This window comes from Cyanistes caeruleus, unplaced genomic scaffold (assembly GCF_971803275.1).
Source record: "Cyanistes caeruleus unplaced genomic scaffold, bCyaCae1.hap1.1 HAP1_SCAFFOLD_105, whole genome shotgun sequence".
NCBI lineage: Eukaryota > Metazoa > Chordata > Aves > Passeriformes > Paridae > Cyanistes > Cyanistes caeruleus.
Genome location: NW_028255906.1, coordinates 745,172 through 764,976, shown reverse-complemented (window position 1 = coordinate 764,976; position 19,805 = coordinate 745,172). Strand labels below are relative to the sequence as shown.

At 50.3% G+C, this 19,805-nt stretch overlaps 2 protein-coding genes across 2 annotated transcripts in view; one reads left to right on the top strand and one right to left on the bottom strand.

Moving 5' to 3' along the window:
* The window catches only part of LOC147646263 (uncharacterized), a 239,963-nt gene that overhangs the window by 16,228 nt on the left and 203,930 nt on the right, over positions 1 to 19,805 (bottom strand). The window lies entirely within an intron of this gene.
* Positions 4,205 to 10,278, top strand: LOC147646268 (maestro heat-like repeat-containing protein family member 7). The gene is made up of 16 exons (XM_086873714.1): positions 4,205 to 4,791; positions 4,891 to 5,046; positions 5,316 to 5,380; positions 5,490 to 5,639; positions 5,829 to 5,977; positions 6,282 to 6,429; positions 6,679 to 6,866; positions 6,956 to 7,093; positions 7,372 to 7,486; positions 7,659 to 7,796; positions 8,010 to 8,186; positions 8,323 to 8,478; positions 8,637 to 8,738; positions 9,109 to 9,211; positions 9,492 to 9,548; positions 9,839 to 10,278. Exons 1-16 carry the CDS (start codon positions 4,668 to 4,670, stop codon positions 10,036 to 10,038), a joined length of 2,166 nt encoding a protein of 721 aa, XP_086729840.1. The 5' UTR covers positions 4,205 to 4,667; the 3' UTR covers positions 10,039 to 10,278.

Here is a 19,805-nt window from a genome sequence, read left to right as displayed (position 1 = left end):
CTCTGTGCTAGCTGAGCTTCTTGTCAAAGAGCTTTTACAAGAGACACTATCCAGGCTACATATTGTTTCCAATAGATATCCTTTATCCTTACCCCCAGGTAATTCTCAAGGCTGAGGATTACCAGGATAAGGAATTCTAAACAGCAGTTCAAAGGGAGATAATTGAGTATCCCCACTGGGTCTGGCCCTTCTTCTTGGCCAAGCCAGTGGCAAGAGCCGGCATCTTAGTTTCTATCACCAGCTTCAGAAGGTGTTTCTTTATTTCCCCATTCATCTTTTCATCTCAGCCAGAACTCTGGGGGTGCCAGGGGCTATGGAGGTTCCATTGCATCCTTAAAGCAGTCAAAACTCTGAGACATAAACTTTGAAGAATTTAAGAATTTAGAGAAGCTGAGGCCTTCATTAGAAAGAAGCCTTGCTAAATCTAAATAAAATAAATAGATGGGCCTTGCTAAAATTAAAGGGAGCTAGAGAAGCTTTGCTAAAATTAGAGGTTAATCATTGGCTAATAACTAATTGTCTGTCAACTCTATGCTTGTTCAGCTGGGCTTATAATGAGAAGCAATGAATCTGGTAAGGAACTTGAAGAACAGAAGAGAATTGCAAATCAGAAACTCCTGGAAGACATGAAACTAGGAGCCCAGCCAAGGGTCCATTTGTCACTTTGCATTGAAAAGGTAGAAAGGTCAGAAGGACGAAGAGCCATATCCCTTCCCTCCCTTCTCTCACCCCTCCTCATAAAAGGACCACCAACCCATTTCAAGGAACAAACTACGCATGCTTAATTGCTTTTTTCCTAATTAGCATAGGAAGCAGAGTGTGGGTGGCAAGGGGGTTATGAATATGCATTTATGTTCCATATTTCTGGAAATAAAAAGCCTGTATTCACCTGTATTCGGGGCCATGTGTATTAAGGGGTGATCTGACACATCGGCCCAGCGCTGCTAATAATCATACACTTTTTAACCCTAAACCAGTTCAAGAGTCTTTGTCTGTCTCAGTTGGATAGTGATACTAGATCATATCCATATTTTAGTAAATCAGCCTTAGAATGCAGCCAAAAATTGCATGTGGAAAAAGGAAAAGAACTGGTGGGTTTGGGAAGATGAGGATGGATTTTGTTAACAGCACATTGGAAACAGCACCAAGAGAAGGAACAATTGTTTTTGGAATGCTCCCATGTGAAGGTACAGCAGGTTTTAGTCTTGAGCTCAGGTTTGTTTGTGCAAGTGAAACAACAACAACAACAACGATGATGATGATAATGATAATAATAATCATAATAATAGTAATAATTATAATAATGATAATAATAATCAGTAATATATATTTATATCCAAAATTAAAAATTGATAATGTGAAAAAATGTTGACAATACTAATCTGTGAGCTTTGGTTGCTCACTGTAACACTAAATACCCTACAAAAAAGGACTAGCAAAGACCCAAATGTCAATGGTAAACTTTGTGAATTGTATACACAGAATAAAGGAGGAAGGGGTGAAGTTGGCTGTTTTTATATGGTTTGCTGATGCTGTGATGTGGAATGCTTTGTCTGTTCCTGTGAAAAATACAGTGATTAAAACTGCTGGGTTTTTCATGTACCACACTATCCACAAGCTGCAGGATTGGTTCCATGGCTGAAGAGGCTGTTAAAAGAGCAGCTGATAAAATGAGGAGATGGGAACCTGTCCCGGTGGAGAACCCATCTCCCAGATGGGCTCCATGCCCTTAACAATGGGCCCACTGGGAAATGGAAACCCCTGGGTGTGCACGGCCGCACCAATTTGCAAACACAGCCATGGACAGTGAGACTTGGACTGCCTGGGAAATTGTTCTGGCTGTGATGGCCCCTGCCAGGGCCACCCCAGAGGCTGCAGGGCTGGACCTTCATGCACTGGAATTCATTAGGAGAAATCAGAAGCAAATGACAGTTTACAATACAGGAATAAGAATTCAGATTCCTCCAGGACACTTTGGTTTGATAACTGCTCATTGGAGCTTGGCCTTGCAAAGGGTTCATGTCATGGGAGGAGGAATTGATGCAGATTGTCAAGGAGAAATTGAAGTAAGTCTGTTAAACAATAGTGAACAAGATTTGGTTTTCCACCACAATGCAGGGTAATACAGTTATCAATATTGCAGTTTTAAAAACAATTGTAAAAAAAGGACATCCACCTCAAATCACCTCCATTTGTGGAGATAAAAGGTATGGATCCAGCAGTCCTAATAAAGGAGCCAGAGTGTGGGTCCAGAGGCCAAATGGCCCTCCCAAGCCAGCCGAAGGGACAGCTCTGGGCAAAGACAACACTGTTGGAATCCTGAGACCAGGGCAGGAACAATGGGAATATGTCCCTGCAGCCAAGTGTTCTCTGCCAGAACAAGTCGATGGGATGGGATATTGTTTTACAGACCCTGCCAGACCAAATCTCCCTGTTTGCCCCAACGGCCCCTTTGGAAAATGCTCAGATCCACGGGGCTCCATGTGAAGGCTGATGTGACCCTGAGGGACTTCCACACCAATTCCAGCCAGGAGCCTGGCTGTCCCTCAGGGACTGGGACCCGGCACCTCTCCAGCCGAAGGGAAAAGGACCCCAGCAAGCCTTGTTAGCCACAGACAGCACGGTAAAGCTGAACAGCAAAGGACCTTGGGGACATTATTCTGGAATTCAAAAGGTGCCAGCTCCATGGACAACAGAATTATTGTTCCTAACGTGAATGAGAGTGAGGAAAAAGAATGAGTAGGCTTGTGATGGTAAAGCACAGAAATCATTTCACATTGTGGCCTCCAACTAGAACAGGGCTTGGTTTCTCATGAAGGGAAATCTCAGTCAATCCTGTAAAACTGATAATTGCATTCCTGTGTTCCACAGCACAGTTTTCTGTCAGTGTCCCTGCACTGGATCCGTTACAAGTCAGAGCCCATTGACAGAGTTTTGGCCACCCCACAGGGTGAGCCCTCCGAGGGAACCCCATTCCTCCCAATCTGAGCTGAGAACATACCCAGCAATTAGTTACATTGAGTATTTTGGCTATTTTGATCTTTAAATTTTCAAAATAATTTTGATGACTAATGCCTTGATTAAATTCAGAGGTGTTTCTGGCAAACAAAGATCCTGTCTGACTCTCAAGATTCAACTTACAGGTGTTGGGGGTTAGGTGTCCTTTATTTTCTATTTAGTTCTGGCTTGGCTGTGGAATTTTTACTCATGACTTGCAGGGAAAACTTAACTGCGGGTACCTGGTGGGTGCTTGAGGAAAAACAAAGAGTTTGGCTGGGCCCAAGGGGGGAAGGGGGCAGGAAAAGGGGGGAGTGGGGACAGTTTGGTGGCTTCTTCAGCTTCGGAGAAGAACACTTTGGGTGCAGAGCTGTTGTGGTGGGGAGAAGGGAATTTCGCCATCACCCAGATGGAGCTGCTGCTTCTTCTCCTTCTTCCCTCTTCGTTGGTGGCCTCGCACCCCCTGTCCTGCCGGGACGTGCGGCAGTGCCAGCCACCGCCACGGAGCTGCTGATCCACCTCAGCCACTGGCCCGGGATCTGAGCTCATCCCTGCTGTTCCAGCTGAGTGTTCCTCAGAGCCCTGCAGGAGCACCAGCACTGACTGCCAACCCGAGGGGGTTTGTGAAACAAAGCCTCTCCTCCATCCTTTCCCGTCTCAGCCCAGAAAGCTGTCACGGGGTCCCTGGCTCTGTTTTCTTGCTAATGCTGTAGTTATTGTTGTTTGTTTGCCTGGTTATAAATACTAGTAAAGAACTGTTATTCCTATCCCCAGATCTCTGCCTGAGAGCCCCTTGATTTCAAGATTATCATAATTCGGAGGGAGGGGGTCTACATTTTTCATTCCAAGGGAGGCTCCTGCCCTCCCTAGCAGACACCTGTCTCCAAAAACCGAGACATTTCCATGAGTAAATTTTACAAAGTTTTCAATAAAATTCTTATTGATAAATTTGACTCCATTTCATTTCTAACAAGCTGTTCCTAAAGATCCCGTCAGGCTGTCTTAGACACTTTGGGCAAGGGATTCCTTCCAAGCTGGGCCACTTGGGGGGGATGGGGGCGGCCCCAGGGCGGAGGGCAGGGTGTGCAAGGGCCCTTTGTGACACGCTGCAGCACGGTCACCGTGGGATGGTGGCAACGGGAGCAGATGTCAAAGGGCCCTTTGTGACACGTGCTGCCATAGGAGCTGGCGGTGACAGGGCCACGCCACAGTGCTCGGTGCACGCGACGGGTCAGGACGCGCCAGAGCGGTGCTGTGAGGAGCCCCCGCACAGCGCACTCCTTTGTGTCGGACCTGGAGCTTTTCTGAAGCACTATTACTACAGGTGACCTCGAGGCCAGACCACAGGTCTTGCTGACCTGCGGCCTTGCTGAGGCTTCCTTCTTAAGGTTCTCTTGAGGGCAGACCGTGGGACTTGGTGACCCGGAGCTTTTCCGAGGTGTCGCCCATCCCTGCAGTCTCTGCCCTTGAGACCAGACCACAGTCCCTGTTGAGGAGCCTCCTGTCCTTGTGGCAGAAGCCCTCAAGACCCAAGTGCAGGACTCGCTGTCTTGCAATCTTGCCAGGACTTGAGTCTTGCAGGTGCCTTCCAGGCACGACTGCAGGACTTGCTGACTCTGAGCTTTTCCGAGCCATCTCTCCTGCAAGAAGCCATAAATCCAGTCACTGCCATGGAGCAGCGACCCCCAAGAGTGCCCAAGTTGGCCTGGCTTGAGGAGGAGGAAGAAGAAGGCTCTGGAGCTGTCCTGGCACAGGAGACTGAAGAGGTGCAGGAGTTCCAGGCACCACAGAAGGGTGAGTTGCAGAGCTCGGCCTTAGGGCTAGTGCCTGTTGCCAGCTTGGCCCCATCCCATTCCATGCCATGCCATCCCCTGGTGCTGTTCCTATGGAAAGGATTGGAGAGCCTGGAAGAAGATTTGGAGCAGCGACCCCCAAGAGTGCCCAAGCTGGCCTGGGTGGAGGAGGAAGAGGAGGAAGAGGAAGAAGGCCCTGGAGCTGCCCCAGCACCAGAGACCGAAGAGGTGCAGCAGTTGCAGCCGCTGGAGGAGGGTGAGTGGCAGAGCTGGGCCACAGGGCTGGTGCCTGCGGCCATCTTGGCCCCATCCCATCCCATTGCATCCCATCTCATCCCATCCCACACTGTCCGGTGGACACACACCCATGGACAGCACAAAAAAGGGGCTGGGGCTGCCCCCGCAGCAGTGGCCGTGCTGCATCCCCTGGGGCATCCCGGGACTGTCCCTGCCTGGGGAACACAGGGCTGGGCTGTGCTCTCCGGCCTCTCCCGCAGCCCCTCAGCTCTGGCTGCTCTTTGCCAGATGCAGCCATGGACGGCACACAAGAGCAGGACACCGCCCGTGGCCGCTTCCGCAGAGCAGCGCAGGTACCTGCAGCCATCCCCACCTGCGCTGGGCCTGCTGGCACTGCTCAGCCCAGCACCGCACTTGGAGCACTCCATGCAACTTCCCTGCCTTCCTGCCCTTCTCCTACAGTTTCTTTACCAATACATCACCAGAATTGGCAAGGAAGACACCAGACCTATGGACACTGAGGTCAAAGCATCCTCAGAGGTCTTGGTAGAACAAAGCAGCGCTGCCCAGCTGGATCTGCTTGTAGAGACGGCTCTTTTCAATCCAGAGCAAGTAAGCAGCCTGTGGCCAGCCTTTGATCCTCCAGCAATTGCTTGGCTTTCCCAAGCCACGCCTGTTGCTCACTTGGAGCTTTTGAGCCCATGGCAGCGTGCTGGAAGAGAAGCACTTGTCTGGGGAAGAAGCTGGGCACATTGCTGACTCCCTCTGCTAGCATTCCAAGTCTCCCTGTGCCTTCTCCAGGTGCCCGCCGTGGTGAGGTACATCCACCAGTGGCTCATGGCCAATGAGGCTGCTGAGCACAGGATGGACTGGGCCCTGATGCAAGTGGCCGAGGCAGAGCCCGATGATGTGGCCATCACTCTCCTGCGGGTGGCCCCAACGTGTGACAGGTATGGGGCCCAGCTGCCCCGAGGCCTCAGGGCTCCCCAGCCCATCACCGTGTACAGCCCGGCCTAGGGCTGTGAGCAACACAGACTTGCAGGGCCCTCTGGCTGCTCCCTTTGCCAACCCTGCTACAAAGTCGGCCCCCGAGCCTGCTGCCGTGCTGCCAGCCTGCCCCTCAGGGGCCTGTCCCCACAGGGCTGGGCTGCCTGGCTGCTGCTGCCGCTCAGGGCCAGTGGGCACAGGCAGAGCTGGTGGCCAGCTCAGCTCCCCGCTGCTGCCCAGCCCACGGTGCTGTGTCTGACCCCGCAGAGCTGCTATGGCCATGTGGACGACCATCTTGCTCTCGCCCTGGATTTCAGAGGAAGTGACACCGCTCCTCATCAATGTGGTGGGGAGCTGGCCGCAGAAAAACCTGGGCACCTCTGATGGGGACAAGACGGCTGTCTTTTCCCTGACTGTGAGTTTCTGGAGCTGGCCTTTGCTCACCGCAAGGCCGGCCGCCTCTCCAGCAGCTCTGTTGCCTCCTTCCCCCACTGCATCTCCCTGCTTCAGGCACTGGCCACAAACCTGGCCTAGGGGCAGCTTCAGGGCCACCAGGCCCGCTGCTCCCCCTGCGTCTGTCCCGGCCTCTCCCTGCCACGCTCAGGCCCTGCCACACGGACACCCCGGCACTGAGCGCTGTCTCAGGCTGCTTTGTCCTCTGCAGGCAACTCTGGTGATGTGGAAGATCCTCCAGGGGCCCTGTTGTCCACAGATCCTCACAGTCTATTTCCCCCGCCTCTTTGTGCATCTCCTCTTCCAAACATACTTCAGTACTTTGTATAGGACAGAGGACGTCCATACCTTCTGGAAGGAATGCCAGGAGCAACACGGCCTCTCCACCAGCCCCAACAGGTGCTCCATGCCACTCCTCCTGTCCCTGCCACTTCCCCAGCCTCGGAGCCAGCACTCCCAGCGTCACCTGGGCTTTGCTGTGCACACAGGTTTGCAGTGCAGACCCTGAAGGCCCTGCTCTGCAGTCTCCACTTGGAGCATGTGGTGGTGGCAATGGAACGCAAGCGTGGCTGGGACACGCTGCTCTGTGCTGACACCCACCACTATGCCGTGGGTCTGCTGGCCAGGTGAGCCCCCCTTCTCCCCACTGCCTCTGACATTTGTGACCCCTGCCCGGGATGCCCCCCACAGTCCCCGTGGCCATGGGCCTGAGGGCCTCGTCAGCGAGGGATGGCCAAGGAGACTGCAAAAGGCTGCGAGAGGAACCTGTCCAGGAGCAGCCACATCTCAAGGGCCCAATTCCCCTCACAGGGTGCTGGGGCAATAGGACAACTGTGTCCATCAGTCCTGGGAGAGGTTTCTCGCACCCTTGCTGAGACTCTTTCTGCCATTTTCTGCCTTCCAGGGTAATGCGCCGTGCATCCGCCCACTTGTGCAAAAGCATCTTAAGCTACCTGCTTGAGGTGCTCAGCAAACCGTTGCCACTCTGGGATGTCTCTGCCATGGCATTCCTTGTGGAGGTGAGCCTGATGGCCAGCACTACCTCGCTCAGCTCCCTGCCAGCCCTGTCCCCTGGCATAGCCACAGCTGCCTGGGACGGCACCCGCGCCCTGTGCTGCTGCCTGGGCCCAGCCCTGCGCACTTCCAGGCTCCTGCCGGCCGGCTCCCCTCTCACTGCCCTGTGCCTTTCAGCTCCTAGATTGCCTGGATTTGAGTGACTGTGGTGACAGCCTAATGGATATCTTGTATAAGTACCTGTGGTACAATTCCACAGAGATGCATCACCAGGTTCTCAGGGCTCTCCTCCTGCTAAAGGACCGTCCCTCCATGGTGAGAAGGGGGCAGCAGCTGAAGCCGTGTGGGCAGCATGAGGCTGGGCAATGCTGTCACTTGGCCTTGGCTGGCCTTTGCCTTGGGCGCTGAGGCAGCTCCTCCCAGCTCTCCTGCCTCCTGCTTCAGCTGCCCGAGTGCTTTGGGACAGCCCTTTGGCCTCTGGGCCCTGCGGCAGCTGCCCGGGCTTTCACACCCTTGTGTTCTGCACAGGCCGAAAGAATTCAGAGCCTGACAGGAAGACTAGTGCACCTCCTGTGGGACTTGGACAGTGACGTGGCCAGGATGAGCACTGCTCTTCTGAGCCATATTTTCCTGAAAGAAGACACCCCAATATCCTGGCGCAGGGCCCTGCAGCTGGCTGAGCCGCTCCTGAAACTCCTGGACAATGTAAGGCTCTGTGCCCCAGCCACAGCCACTGCCTGCTGCCTGGACACTTTGTGCCCTGTGCATTTGCAGGCCTGCACCAATGTGGGCCACAAGAAGCCAATGATGAGGTCATTTTTCCTTCCTTCCTTTCATACAGCCTGATAGCCACGTGCAGCTGCTCTCCATGTCTCTCCTTCAAAGAGTGATGTCTTCGGCAGAAGAAGAAGGAAGAAAGCCCCTGAAGGAACGAGTGTACCAGAGCCTGCTCCCACTCTTTTTCCACTGCCAAGATGAGAATCGGCATGTGGCACAGGTGAGGACTCCTGGGCTGCTGCTGCGCCTTGGCAGGGGGCTCAGCTGCCTCCTGCCCTGACGCAGGCTTGCAGGCTGCAGCCTCCTCCAGCCCTTGGCACTGGGACACTCCTGTGCCCTGCCTTGTGGGGCCATTTGCGGCTCTCTGCTGCTCCCCAGGCCTCTCGGACAACGCTCCTTCGCGCGGCTGACTTCCTGAAGAGGCCAGACCTGGAGAAAGCTGTGAGGAAGGAGAAGCTGTGGAAGTTTGCCAAGCTCGTGGTAAGGACAGCCTGGAAGTCCCAGCCTCAAGCTACAGAAGCCCCCTGGCCCCGGTGCTCAGTGTGTGGGGCTGGCAGCTGTGCCCCTGCCCACTGCTGCAGCCGGGGGCCGCACGGCTTCTTCTCCAGCCGCCTGTGGCCCCGAACCGGGTGCCGATGGAGCCCCGGCCCAGCGGGGCTGCGGGCCGGGCCGGCACCGCGGCTCCCCGGGCAGCAGCCGGCCCTCTGCCCCCTCCAGAGCCCGGCGCCAGCGGCTGCTGGCCGGGCCTCAGGGCTGGCCGGGCACGGGAGGCCGGGGCTGGCCGCGGGCAACAGCGCCCGGCCGAGGGACAGAGCCCGCGCCAACCCTTCCCTCCTGCCGCTCTCTCCAGTTGGCAGACCACAGGATCCCCTTGGCCGAGCACCTGCGCCGGGCCCTGCAGTACCTGCAGGACCCACAGGAGACCCTGCGAGCGGCGGCCATCAGGGTCATCGGTGAGTCCCGAGCCCGGGCTCCCTCCCCGCCCCGCCGCAGCTCGGCCCCAGCCCCGGCTGCTGCCCCGGCAGCGGAACCCGGGCCCGGCGCCCTGGAGCCCCGGCTGCCCTCGGGGCTGCTGCTGCCGGCCTCTGGCAGCCGTGCCCTTGGGCTGAGTCAGGATGCGGCAAGGGCCCGGGCTGAGCCCTGCCGGGGCAGGAGGCCGTGTGGCCGCAGGGCTGGCAGCGCCGCTGGCAGGGAGCTGTGCTGCTGGGACCCTGACAGGCTCTGTGTTCTCAGGGATGGCCGGGGAGCAGCTGAGGGGGCAGCACGCAGAGCTCCAGGTGTTGTGCAGAGGTGAGCCTGGGCAGCGGGCTGACAGCGGTGGCTGTCAGGGGCAGCTGCAAGCCCTGGCCTGGCTGTGGAGGGCTCTGCTCCCTGTCCCGATGAGGGGCGGCGTGGGCATAGCACAGTGAGATTTCAGGGCCACGTGGGGCATTTGTGGCCAGCAGCTTCGGGCTGACCCCCTTGGTCCCTGCTCCCTCCTGGCCAAGGCAAGAGCTGGCTGGCATGGCCCTGGCAGGGGGCTCTCGCTGGGCCCCCGCAGCTCTGGGATCTGACCGTGGCTCTGTTTGTCTCTCTTGCAGCCCTCGAACGCCTGACGGAGGACAGAAGCGGTGCCGTGTCAGACCTGGCACTTGAGACGCTGTATGTCCTCCGGGCCATCCAGAGTGCCCGATATTCCATCCTGCAGAGGATGCAAGACCAAATCCTCAGGGCATGGAGGACACGGCCTCGTCTGTCGGGCTTGGGCTGGCTGCGCTGCTGGAGGTGTGCTCAGAGATGATTTGGGACGTTCTGTTTGCTGGGGCCACCTGGGCCAGCCGGGAGTTTTTATTTCATAAGGATTGTTTTCTTCTATTTTTTTCTTTTTACTATGTAAATAATATAGGATATGTTAGGGCTGAGAGGCTCGATCTTCTGGGGCCACATGGGCCATCTGTTATTTTTTTTTTCATAGAGATTATTCTTTTCTTCGTTTCGTTTCCATCTAGTATGTAAATAATATAGGATATGTTATAAACCACAAGAGTCCCAAGACCTTTCTTTTGCTGCCCAGGGTGTGCGGGGCATAGGGGAAGAGAGGGAAAAGGGTTCTTGTGTTCAGCAACCTGCCAGGGCATGCAGTGGCGCAGGGGAAATGGCCAGAAGCCCCTTGGCCTTTGGTGGTTGTGCTGAAGCCACAAGCCCTGTGGCAGGCAGGAAGCGCCATCTGTGTCCTGCTGCCCGTGTGTTGGTGCCGTGATGGCTGAGGAGCTGCTGGAGCTCCTGTGGGGCTGCGGCGCTGCTGCCGGGCCAGGCTGGGGGAGCCCCTGAGGGCACGGGGTGCTGGGAGGCCGTGAAGGGATGAGGGGCTGCAGAGGCCCAGACGGGACAAGGCAGTGGGAAGGCACGAGGGGCATGTGTGAGGGAGTGGGTGGCAGGAGGTTCCAAGGGGACAGAAGGCCCTGGAGGAGCCCGGGTGGTGGGAAGCCCTGAGGAATCGGATGTCAGAGGCCATAAGCAGCCCCCGGGCAGCCTCCTGGTCCCTGACACCTGGCTGCTCCGGTGCTTCCCCAAAATGTCCCCCAGGCCTGCAGCAGAAGGCCTGGAGGCTGGGACACCACCCCAGCGGGAGGGTGGGGACAGCCCGAGGTGCCCAGGCTGGGCTGGCTGGGGACATGGAGGGCAGGGGGTGCTGCCAGGCCACGGCCACTGGGTGCCTCCAGGAAGGGGCAGTGGGCAGAGGCAGGGCTGGCGGCCAGCCCGGGCCCTCGCGGCTGCCCAGGCCACGCTGCTGTGACCGAGGCCTCCCTGACACAGAGCTCGGGGCCCACAGAGCTGCTGCCACCATGGGGAGGGTGGCGATGTCTCCTCCAGCAGGGCTGCCCAGTGGCTGCTGCCCAAGCGGCTCTGGAGCCGACAGAAACAGCAGCAGAGTGTGCCCAGGAACAGCAGCAGCCCCAACGTCGGCACCTGCGCACTGAGGCGTCCGCAGCAGCCGGGTGCCAAACAGGGGGAGGCTGTGGGCACAATTGCCTTTGCTTTGGCAAAAGGCTTCAGCAGAGTTGGCCACAATGGCTTTCTCTTCACTTGCAGCCTCACAGCAACGCTTGCCAGCTTCAGCTGCAGCCTGTGCCCGTGACTGACTTGGATGGCCGTGCTTGAGGGCGAGCTCGCCTTCCACACTCAGGTGTCCCAAGGCAGCGGCACTGGCACCATCCTTAGAAAGAGAGAGAGAGAGAGAGAGAGAGTCTGATGGGGCAGGAGGCCTGTGCTGCAGCTGCCCTCCCTCTCTTCTGTCCAGGCACCTTAAAGACACATGAAACCAAATCCTGGACTTGCTTGGAACAATGGAAGAAGCAGCATGTGCTGAAAAAAAGCAGGGACTTACACGGCTCAGTTTTGCTCTCCACTTGGGCAATCCCAGAATCCCTGAGCACTTGGTGTTGCAAAGTATCATCAACATCATCCAGTCTCCAAGCACACTGCCATGGGCACAGGTGGTGTGCAGGCAGAAGGTGTCACTAGAATTGGGAGAACACTTTTCCATGTTGACCTTTTCCTCTCCTGGATTTCAAGCAAAGATGAAAATATCATCTGGTGAATGACAGGTGAATAGTGTAGCTCACAGAACTAGGAGTAGGAGTCTCCAGTGGCCCATGGTGTGTCCATTCAACCATTGTTAGATTGTCCAGTTGGAGCTCAGCACGATGCAGCCCGGGCACAGGCACCAGGCTGGTCCATTTCAGCATCCCAAAGTCTTGGTGGCTCCCTGTGCACCCGTTGTCTCCTGAATCCATTCTTGAACTCCCAGTTACTGCTGTGCAGGACATGAGAACACAGGAGCAGCTTGTTTGGCTCATTCTTGCCTTTGCTGCTCCTGCCTAAAGGAATCATCAGGACTATATGCTGATGGAATGGGATCGCCGAACAGCAGGGACTTTGTCTGTAGGGTCTAAAACTAAAACCTTGTCTGACTGCTCAGACACTCTAAAATCCAGGGTGAGAATGACAGCTTTGGTATGGAAGAATCCTAGAAATCTTGACTTGTGATTTTTCTAGTCAAGGATTTTAATGCCAATGTGGAAACTACCAAAATATTCAAACTTGTTTTCATTGGCAACCCCTTTGAAATGGCATCAGCACACCTCCAGGGGACAGGGTATGACAGTGGGGACAGTACTTGGCAGCTCATGGCTTCAGATGTGGGAGGTAAATATTTTGCCTAGGTACACATTGAAGTTCAAGTTTTCCCAGGGTTTGGATTGACTGGTCGTTGCAGGTAACTTTAATCAATGCAAAAGGATGTAAAAGCAGAGTTTCTGGAGAATGTGCACTAGGGAGGAAATAGGGAGAAAACCTTGAACACAGCCAGCAGGCTCTGGAAAAATTTATAAAAGTTAAAATTAAAAATAGATGTAGCTTTGTGACTGTTCAGACAGGACTCTTTGTGTCTGGAGGTGATCGTAAAACATTTTAAAATCTTAGGAAATTCGGGAGCTCAGGAAGAAAGTTAGGCTTGGCAAGCCCTGGGAAAAGTAGGCCCAGGGAAATGTTAGGCCTTGTGCTTGCTAAAGATCATGTGAAACTGCACCTGTGTAATCAATATATGATAAATGATATCATATTGTTCAATTGTTAGATGTGATTAGATATAATTATTGTTTAAAGAACATGAGGAACAATGTTAGGGGGCTGGGGTGGGATCACGAGAAATCCATGCTTGGGTAAAAACAATGCATACAATAGAGCAATGTAAGTTTAATAATTAATATGTAAGTTGTATAACGATAGAGTATAAAACATGTTCAACTCAAAAACAAATCGGGTCAGATTTGGGTCTGTGTACCCCTGACACCCAGAGCTCTTCAATAGAGCACCTGCATATAATCATTGTGTGATGATGTGTGTTCCTGAACTCTAACATTTTGGTGACCCAGATGGGACCTTGTGAGTGCTGCTGAGTGAGCTCGTGACCCGATCCTGCTCCAGCCGGCACCGAGGGATTCTCGGGGAGCCCATCGGCCGCGACCGTCTGCGCTGCTCACAGTGTCCCCAGGAGAAGAGGTAAGGTGCTTTCACTTTGGTTTGGGTGCCTGCCAATAAGACGCAGCAAAAGCTGCGCTTGGTTGGGCTAAAGGAATTCCTGTTGGGATTGCCTGGGCGCCGTCCGTCAGACGACTGCGAAAGCGTTGCAGGATCGGCATTTGTGGTGTATTGTAGTTGTGACATGGAGAAGCTTAAAGGGGTTTTGGGCAGCAATGCTCTCATAGCAGGTACTTCTCCTTTGGGGTACTTATTAGCACACTAGAAACAAGGTCACTTTGGGGAAGAATTACATAAGGCTGAATTGATTTTGGTGAGATCTCCCCATGGAAAAAGACCCCTGTGACACTGTCTCATCTGTTGGTAGCTATAACCTCTCTCTTTCTTTACTTTGTTTTCTTTCTCCTCTCTCTCTCTCTCTCCCCCTCTCCTCTATCACATAACCCTTGTTATCACTAAAATAAAGGCACATTATTGCTGTTGTGATTTCAACTGAAATCCCTTGTGTCCTTTTTGCCCTCTGAGATCAAAGAAACTTCTCGCGACTCCCACTGGCGTTAGTGAATCGTGACATTTAAACTGGAGTCACGGACAGGATTTCTGACAGACAGAAGGGGCTGCAGGTTTGTTGTGCAGTCTGTATTAGGGGAAAGATGTTTTACTCCAGCCGCACCCAGCCCGACACTCCCAAGAGAGTGAGCGGTGTCTAGAAAGCAAGGGGGGCAACTCGAATTTCCCACAAACTGCACACGCCGAGGTGAAAAGCACCCCACACTCACTTGAGGGCTCTGTCTGCAGAATTTCACAAAAGATGTCTTAGTGCAAAAGGGTGGGAATGTTTTTGTTGTTGTTGTGTGTGTGAATTTTGAGTGCTTGGTGTAGCAAAGAGACAATCAGAATTTTAAACTGAAAGAGTGCCTCCCAAGCAGATTTGGTCTTTTTACCCACACAGGGAAGTAAAAAGCAGTGTGTGTGTGTGTGTGTGTGTGTGTGTGTGTGTGTATAATTGAAGTTTATACCTCCCTGTAGTGGTTTTCCCTTTGTAAAAATGACTGAAAAGGGCAGTGCAGAAGTTAAAGCTGCATTTTATGCTCTGTTAGCAAAACACAATGCCAGACCTTCTCCAAGAGGGGAGAAGTGGGCGCTTAGTTACTGGTTTAATTTGGAAAATGTGATTGATAGAGTATGTTCTTTACAAGATGAAAGAAAATTTAAATTGGGGAAAAATCAAACTCTACTCTGCTCAGTTTTAGGAGCTTGTTTTACAGCAGCTCTAAAAACTGGCTTTAAGCAAAGAAGTGAGGAAAGAAGAGGGGGAAACCTCTCTCCTGAATCAAATTTACCCTCCAAAAGAGCTAATTCATTCCAGTAGAAATGATGGACCTGTAAAAATGGCAGAAGAAAAATCAGAGAAAGCAAAGGTGTTAGATGCATTGGTTCTCTTAAGGAAAACCCAGACAAGAGAAAAGAAATCTCTCACTGCCAGTATTGGTGGTCACTGGAGATAAAGAAGGGGGTCCCCAGCAAGGTAATAGATGGCTTCTCACTTCAAAGTTGAGTGAAGTTGTTTCTAATTGGCACTGTCCCAAGTTCATTGTATGGAATGCCCCATTGGATAACCCAGCACAGCTCCACAGGCTCTGGGCTGTGAGCCAAAGCCGTCTCCTTCTCAGCTTCTGGGAGTGGAGCCCAAAGAGCCTCAGAATCAGGGAAACTGGGAACTCTGCCTCTCCTGGGTGAGCAGAGAGGCAGAGGTTGCTTTTATTTCAAATGCTCACTAGAAATAACAAAACTGGACACATACTGATTACAGCAATAGTGTGTAGAGAATATTTGAACAGAAGGTGGGCATGATATTTTAGTAAAGGTCTGTCTGCACAAACCAGCCTTTGGTATAAGTTGTGATATTAAAGGCTCATGTCCTTGAAAGTTTCCTGAAGCAGAGAGAATGAAGCAAAACAACATCCTTGTGTATAAGAGAAAAAATGTAAACCTGTGTGGATTAACCAAGAGTAACTTGCTTAGCCCGGGGACCCTGTAAAACCCTATAAAAGTGTGCTAAAGATAGAAATAAATGGTGTTCTCCATACTTCTGTGAAGACTAGGCTGAATAGTCTGAGCGGTTTCTCAATAATAGTGGGTCCTATACATCCACTTTTTACTTTTGTAGTTAACACTGGAGCCCAAATTTCTGTGTTGACCAATAAAGACTAGTGCAGGATTTGAGAGTAATAAATGGAATAACTAAAAATATTTACCCAGTGGTAGCTAATCCTTGCACATTGTTAGCATCTATAAAAGAGAAATAGAAATGGTTTACTGTACTTGATTTAAAAGATGCCTTTTTCTGCACACCCCTTGACAAAAAAAGTAGGTAACTGTTTGTCTTTGAGTGGGAAAATCCAGAAATAGGAAGGAAAACTCAGCTCACCTGAACATGACTCTGACAAGGATACAAGAACAGTCCACCCCTATTTGGAAGCCAGCTGGGGAAGGAGCTGGAGATTTGGACCGAGAACGGGCAGGTAGTGAGAAAACAATAACTGCTGTTACAGTATGTTGATGATATACTGATAGCTACAGAAGAGAGAACAACCTGCATAAAGGTAACAATTGAAATTTGAAATCAGCTGGGAATGGGAGGATATAAGGAGTCTAAAGAAAAGGCACAAATTGCCTGGCAGAGTGTGATTTCCCTGGGATGTGAAATCTCACCAGGGCAATGTAAGCTGGGTACTAATTGTATTCAAGCTATTTGTGCTATTCCAGAACCCCAGAACGTGCATGAGCTGCGAGTCTTCCTTGGGATGACAGGGTGGTGCTGCCTGTGGATCATGGACTATGGACTAATTGCAAAAGCCCTGGATGAGGCCTAGAAGACGCAGCCGTTTACCTGGGGCAGAGCACAGAAGGAGGCCTTCCTCAAACTGAAGGAGGCATTGACAACTGCTCCGGCGTTCGGATTGCCAGGTTTGTCCAAAGATTTCCAGCTCTTTGTGCATGAAAGACTACACCTAGCACTGGGAGTGCTGAGCCAAGGTTTGGGAAGCTGGGAAAGGCCGGTAGGCTGCTTTTCCAAACAGCTTGACAAGGGGAGTGCTGGATGGCCTTCATGCCTGCGGGCAGTTGCAGCCAGCGTGATGCTGCCACAAGAAGCCAGGAAACTCACCATGGGTAGACACATAGATGTCTCTGTGCCACACATGGTGAGCACTGTTTTAGAACAAAAGAGGGGCCATTGGCTATCTCCAAGCAGGATGATGAAATTCCAGGTAATCCTGACTGAGCAGGATGATGTCACACTAAAGACAACTGACCTCTTGAATGCAGCTCTGTTCCTGGGTACCACAACTGAAGAAGGCCCATTAGAGCATGACTGTGTAGAAGTAATAGAGGACACCTATTTGGCAAGAGAAGACCTGAAAGACATCCCACTGGAGCACCCAGAGTGAGAGCTATTCACAGATGGAAGCAGCTTGGTGGAGAACGGGACCAGATACGCTGGATATGCGGTAACAACAGTCAGTGCAATAGTGGAGGCAAAAGCATTATCAGCAAATGCATCTGCCCAGAGGGCAGAACTGGTTGCCTTAAGCAGAGCACTAGAATTGAGTAAAGGGAAAAGGGGAAACATCTGGACTGGCTCAGAGTATGCTTTGGAGTAGTGCATGTCCACAGAGTGCTGTGGAAAGAAAGAAGACTGCTGTCTGCTCAAGGCACACACATTAAACATCAAGATGCAGTCCTGCAATTGATAAAAGCAATACAAAACCTGAACAAGTAGCAATTATGCACTGCAAAGGACACCAATCAGGAAACTCCAAAATTTGTGAAGGGAATTGAAAGGCAGACTGGACAGCTCGACAGATTGCTCAAAAAGGGCAAAGAACAATGGCATTGATATCTTTAAAAGTTTATGCATCTCACTTTAATTTGCCTCCAAAACAAAAATATTCAATAGGAGATGAGAAATTGGGGCATTTGCTAAATGTTTTGAGTTTTGAGACAATTTAGGAAATTTCGTGTAATTTTTCTGGAATTTTGTGAACCTTTGTGTAGATTTTGTAGGATGTTTCTGGAATTTGTTAAGGTTTTGAGGAGATTTAGGGAATTTTGTGGGATTTTTCATGAATTTTTTTTATATCTGAGGACATTTTGTAGGATGTTGGTGGAATTTGGTAAGGATTTGAAAAAAGTTAGGGTTTTTTTGTGAGATTTCCTGGGATTTTGAGGTAACTTGAAGAATTTTGAGGGATTTTTCTTAGATTTTCTGTGAATTGATGGAGATTATGTGGGATGTTTCAGGAATTTGGTTGGGTTTTGAGAAGATTTAGGGGATTTGTGGGATTTCTCTGGAAATTTATGGGGCTTATCATAAATTTTGCGGGTGTTTTCTTAAATTGTGTGGACATTTGTTGAGATTTTGTGAGATGGTTCTGGAATTTTGTGAGATATTGAGGAAATTTAATGATTTTTGAGGGATTTTTCTTAAATTTTGTGGACATTCGTGTAGACTTTCTAAGATGTTGCAGGAATTTGGTAGAAATTTGAGAAGATTTAGGGAATTGTGTGGAGCTTTTCCAGAATTTTGTGGGATTTGGAGGAGACTTGAGGAATTTTGAGGGATTTTTCCTAGATAATGTGGAAATTTGTAGAGATTTTTTCGCGACGTCTCTGGAATTTTGTAATGTTTTGAGAAGATTTAGGGAAGTTTGTGGCATTTTTCTGCAATTTTGTGGTGCTTTTCCAGAATTTTCTTTGATATTGAGGAGATTTTGTGGGACATTTCTGGAATTTTGTGGGATTTTTGTGGGATTTGTACGAGACATGAAGAATTTTTGGGAATTTTTCTTTGATTTTTTTGGAAATTGTTGGAGATTTTGTGAGATGTTGCAGGAATTTGGTTGTGTTTTGAGAAAATTTAGGGAATTTTGTGGGATTTTTCTGGAATTTTGTGGAATTTCTCTAGAATTTTGTGGGATATTGAGGAGATTTTGTGAGATGTTTGTGGGATTTTGAAATGACTTGAAGAATTTTGTGGGATTTTTCTTGAATTTTGTGGCCATTTGTGGAGATTTTGTGGGATGTTGCTGGAGTTTGGTAGGGTTTTGAGCAGATTGAAGGAATTTTGTAAGATTTTCCTGGAATTTTGAGGATTTTTCTTGAATTTTGTGGGATTTGGAGGAGACTTGAAGACTTTTGAGGGATTTTTCTTAGATTTTGTGGACATTTGTTGAGATTTTATGAGATGCTTCTGGAATTTTGTGGGATATGGAAGAAATTTAGTGATTTTTGAGGGATTTTTCTTGATTTTTTTTGGGACATTTGTGGAGATTTTGTAGGATGTTGCAGGAATTTGGTTGTGTTTTGAGAAGATTTATGGAATTATGTGGGATTTTTCTGGAATTTTGTGGAAATTCTGATGAATTTTCTGTGATATTGAGAAGAATTTGTGGGATGTGTCTGGAATTTTGTGGGATTTTTGAGGGATTTGGGGAAGATTTGAAGAATTTACAGGATTTTTCCTAGATTTTGTGGAAATTGGTGGAGATTTTGTGAGATGTAGTAGGAATCTGGTTGGGTTTTCAGAAGATTGAGGGAATTTTGTGGGATTTTTCTGGAATTGTGTGGGAAGTTTGTGGGATTTTGAGGAGACTTGAAGAATTTTGGGGGATTTTTCTTAGTTGTTTTTGGAAATTGTTGGAGATTTTGTGAGATGTTGCAGGAATTTGGTTGGGTTTTGAGAAAATTTAGGGAATTGTGTGGGGCTTTTCCAGAATAGTTTGGGATTTGGTGGAGACCTGAAGAATTCTGAGGGAATTTTCGTAGATTTTGTGGAAATTTTTTGAGATTTTTTGAGATGTCTTTGGAATTTTGTAATGTTTTGAGAAGATTGTGGGAATTGTGTGGGTTTTTTTTCTGGAATTTTGAGGGGCTTTCAAGAATTTTGTGGGAGTTTTCTTGAATTCTGTGGAAATTTGTTGAGATTTTGTGAGATGGTTCTGGAATTTTGTGGGATATTGAGGAAATTCAGTGAATTTTGAGGGATTTTTCCTAGATCTTGTGGAAATTGTTGGAGATTTTGTGAGATGTTGCAGGAATTTGGTTGGATTTTGAGAAGATTGAGGGAATTTTGTGGGATGTTGCTGGAATTTTGTGGAATTCCTCTAGAATTTTGTGGGATATTGAGGAGATTTTGTGGGACTTTGTGGGATGTTTGTGGGATTTTGAGGAGACTTGACGAATTATGGGGGAATTTTTTTAGATTTTCTGGACATTTGTGGAGATTTTGTGGGATATTGCAGGAATATGGTTGGGTTTTGAGTAAATTTGTGGAATTTTGTGAGATTTTTCTGCAATTTTGTGGGATGTTGTGGGATGTTTGTGGAATTTTGAGGAGACATGAAGTATTTTGTGGGATTTTTCTTGAATTTTGTGGACATTTGTGGACATTTTGTGGGATGTGGCTGGAGTTTGGTAGGGTTTTGAGAAGATTGAAGGAATTTTGTAACATTTTCCTGGAAT

Excerpts from the sequence above, each read along its gene's own strand:
- LOC147646268 (XM_086873714.1), top strand. The coding sequence starts at position 4,668 with ATGGAGCAGCGACCCCCAAGAGTGCCCAAGTTGGCCTGGCTTGAGGAG. Across the intron at positions 8,187-8,322 it reads TCCTGAAACTCCTGGACAAT|CCTGATAGCCACGTGCAGCT; the intron begins GTAAGGCTCTGT and ends CCTTTCATACAG. Across the intron at positions 9,212-9,491 it reads GGCGGCCATCAGGGTCATCG|GGATGGCCGGGGAGCAGCTG; the intron begins GTGAGTCCCGAG and ends CTGTGTTCTCAG.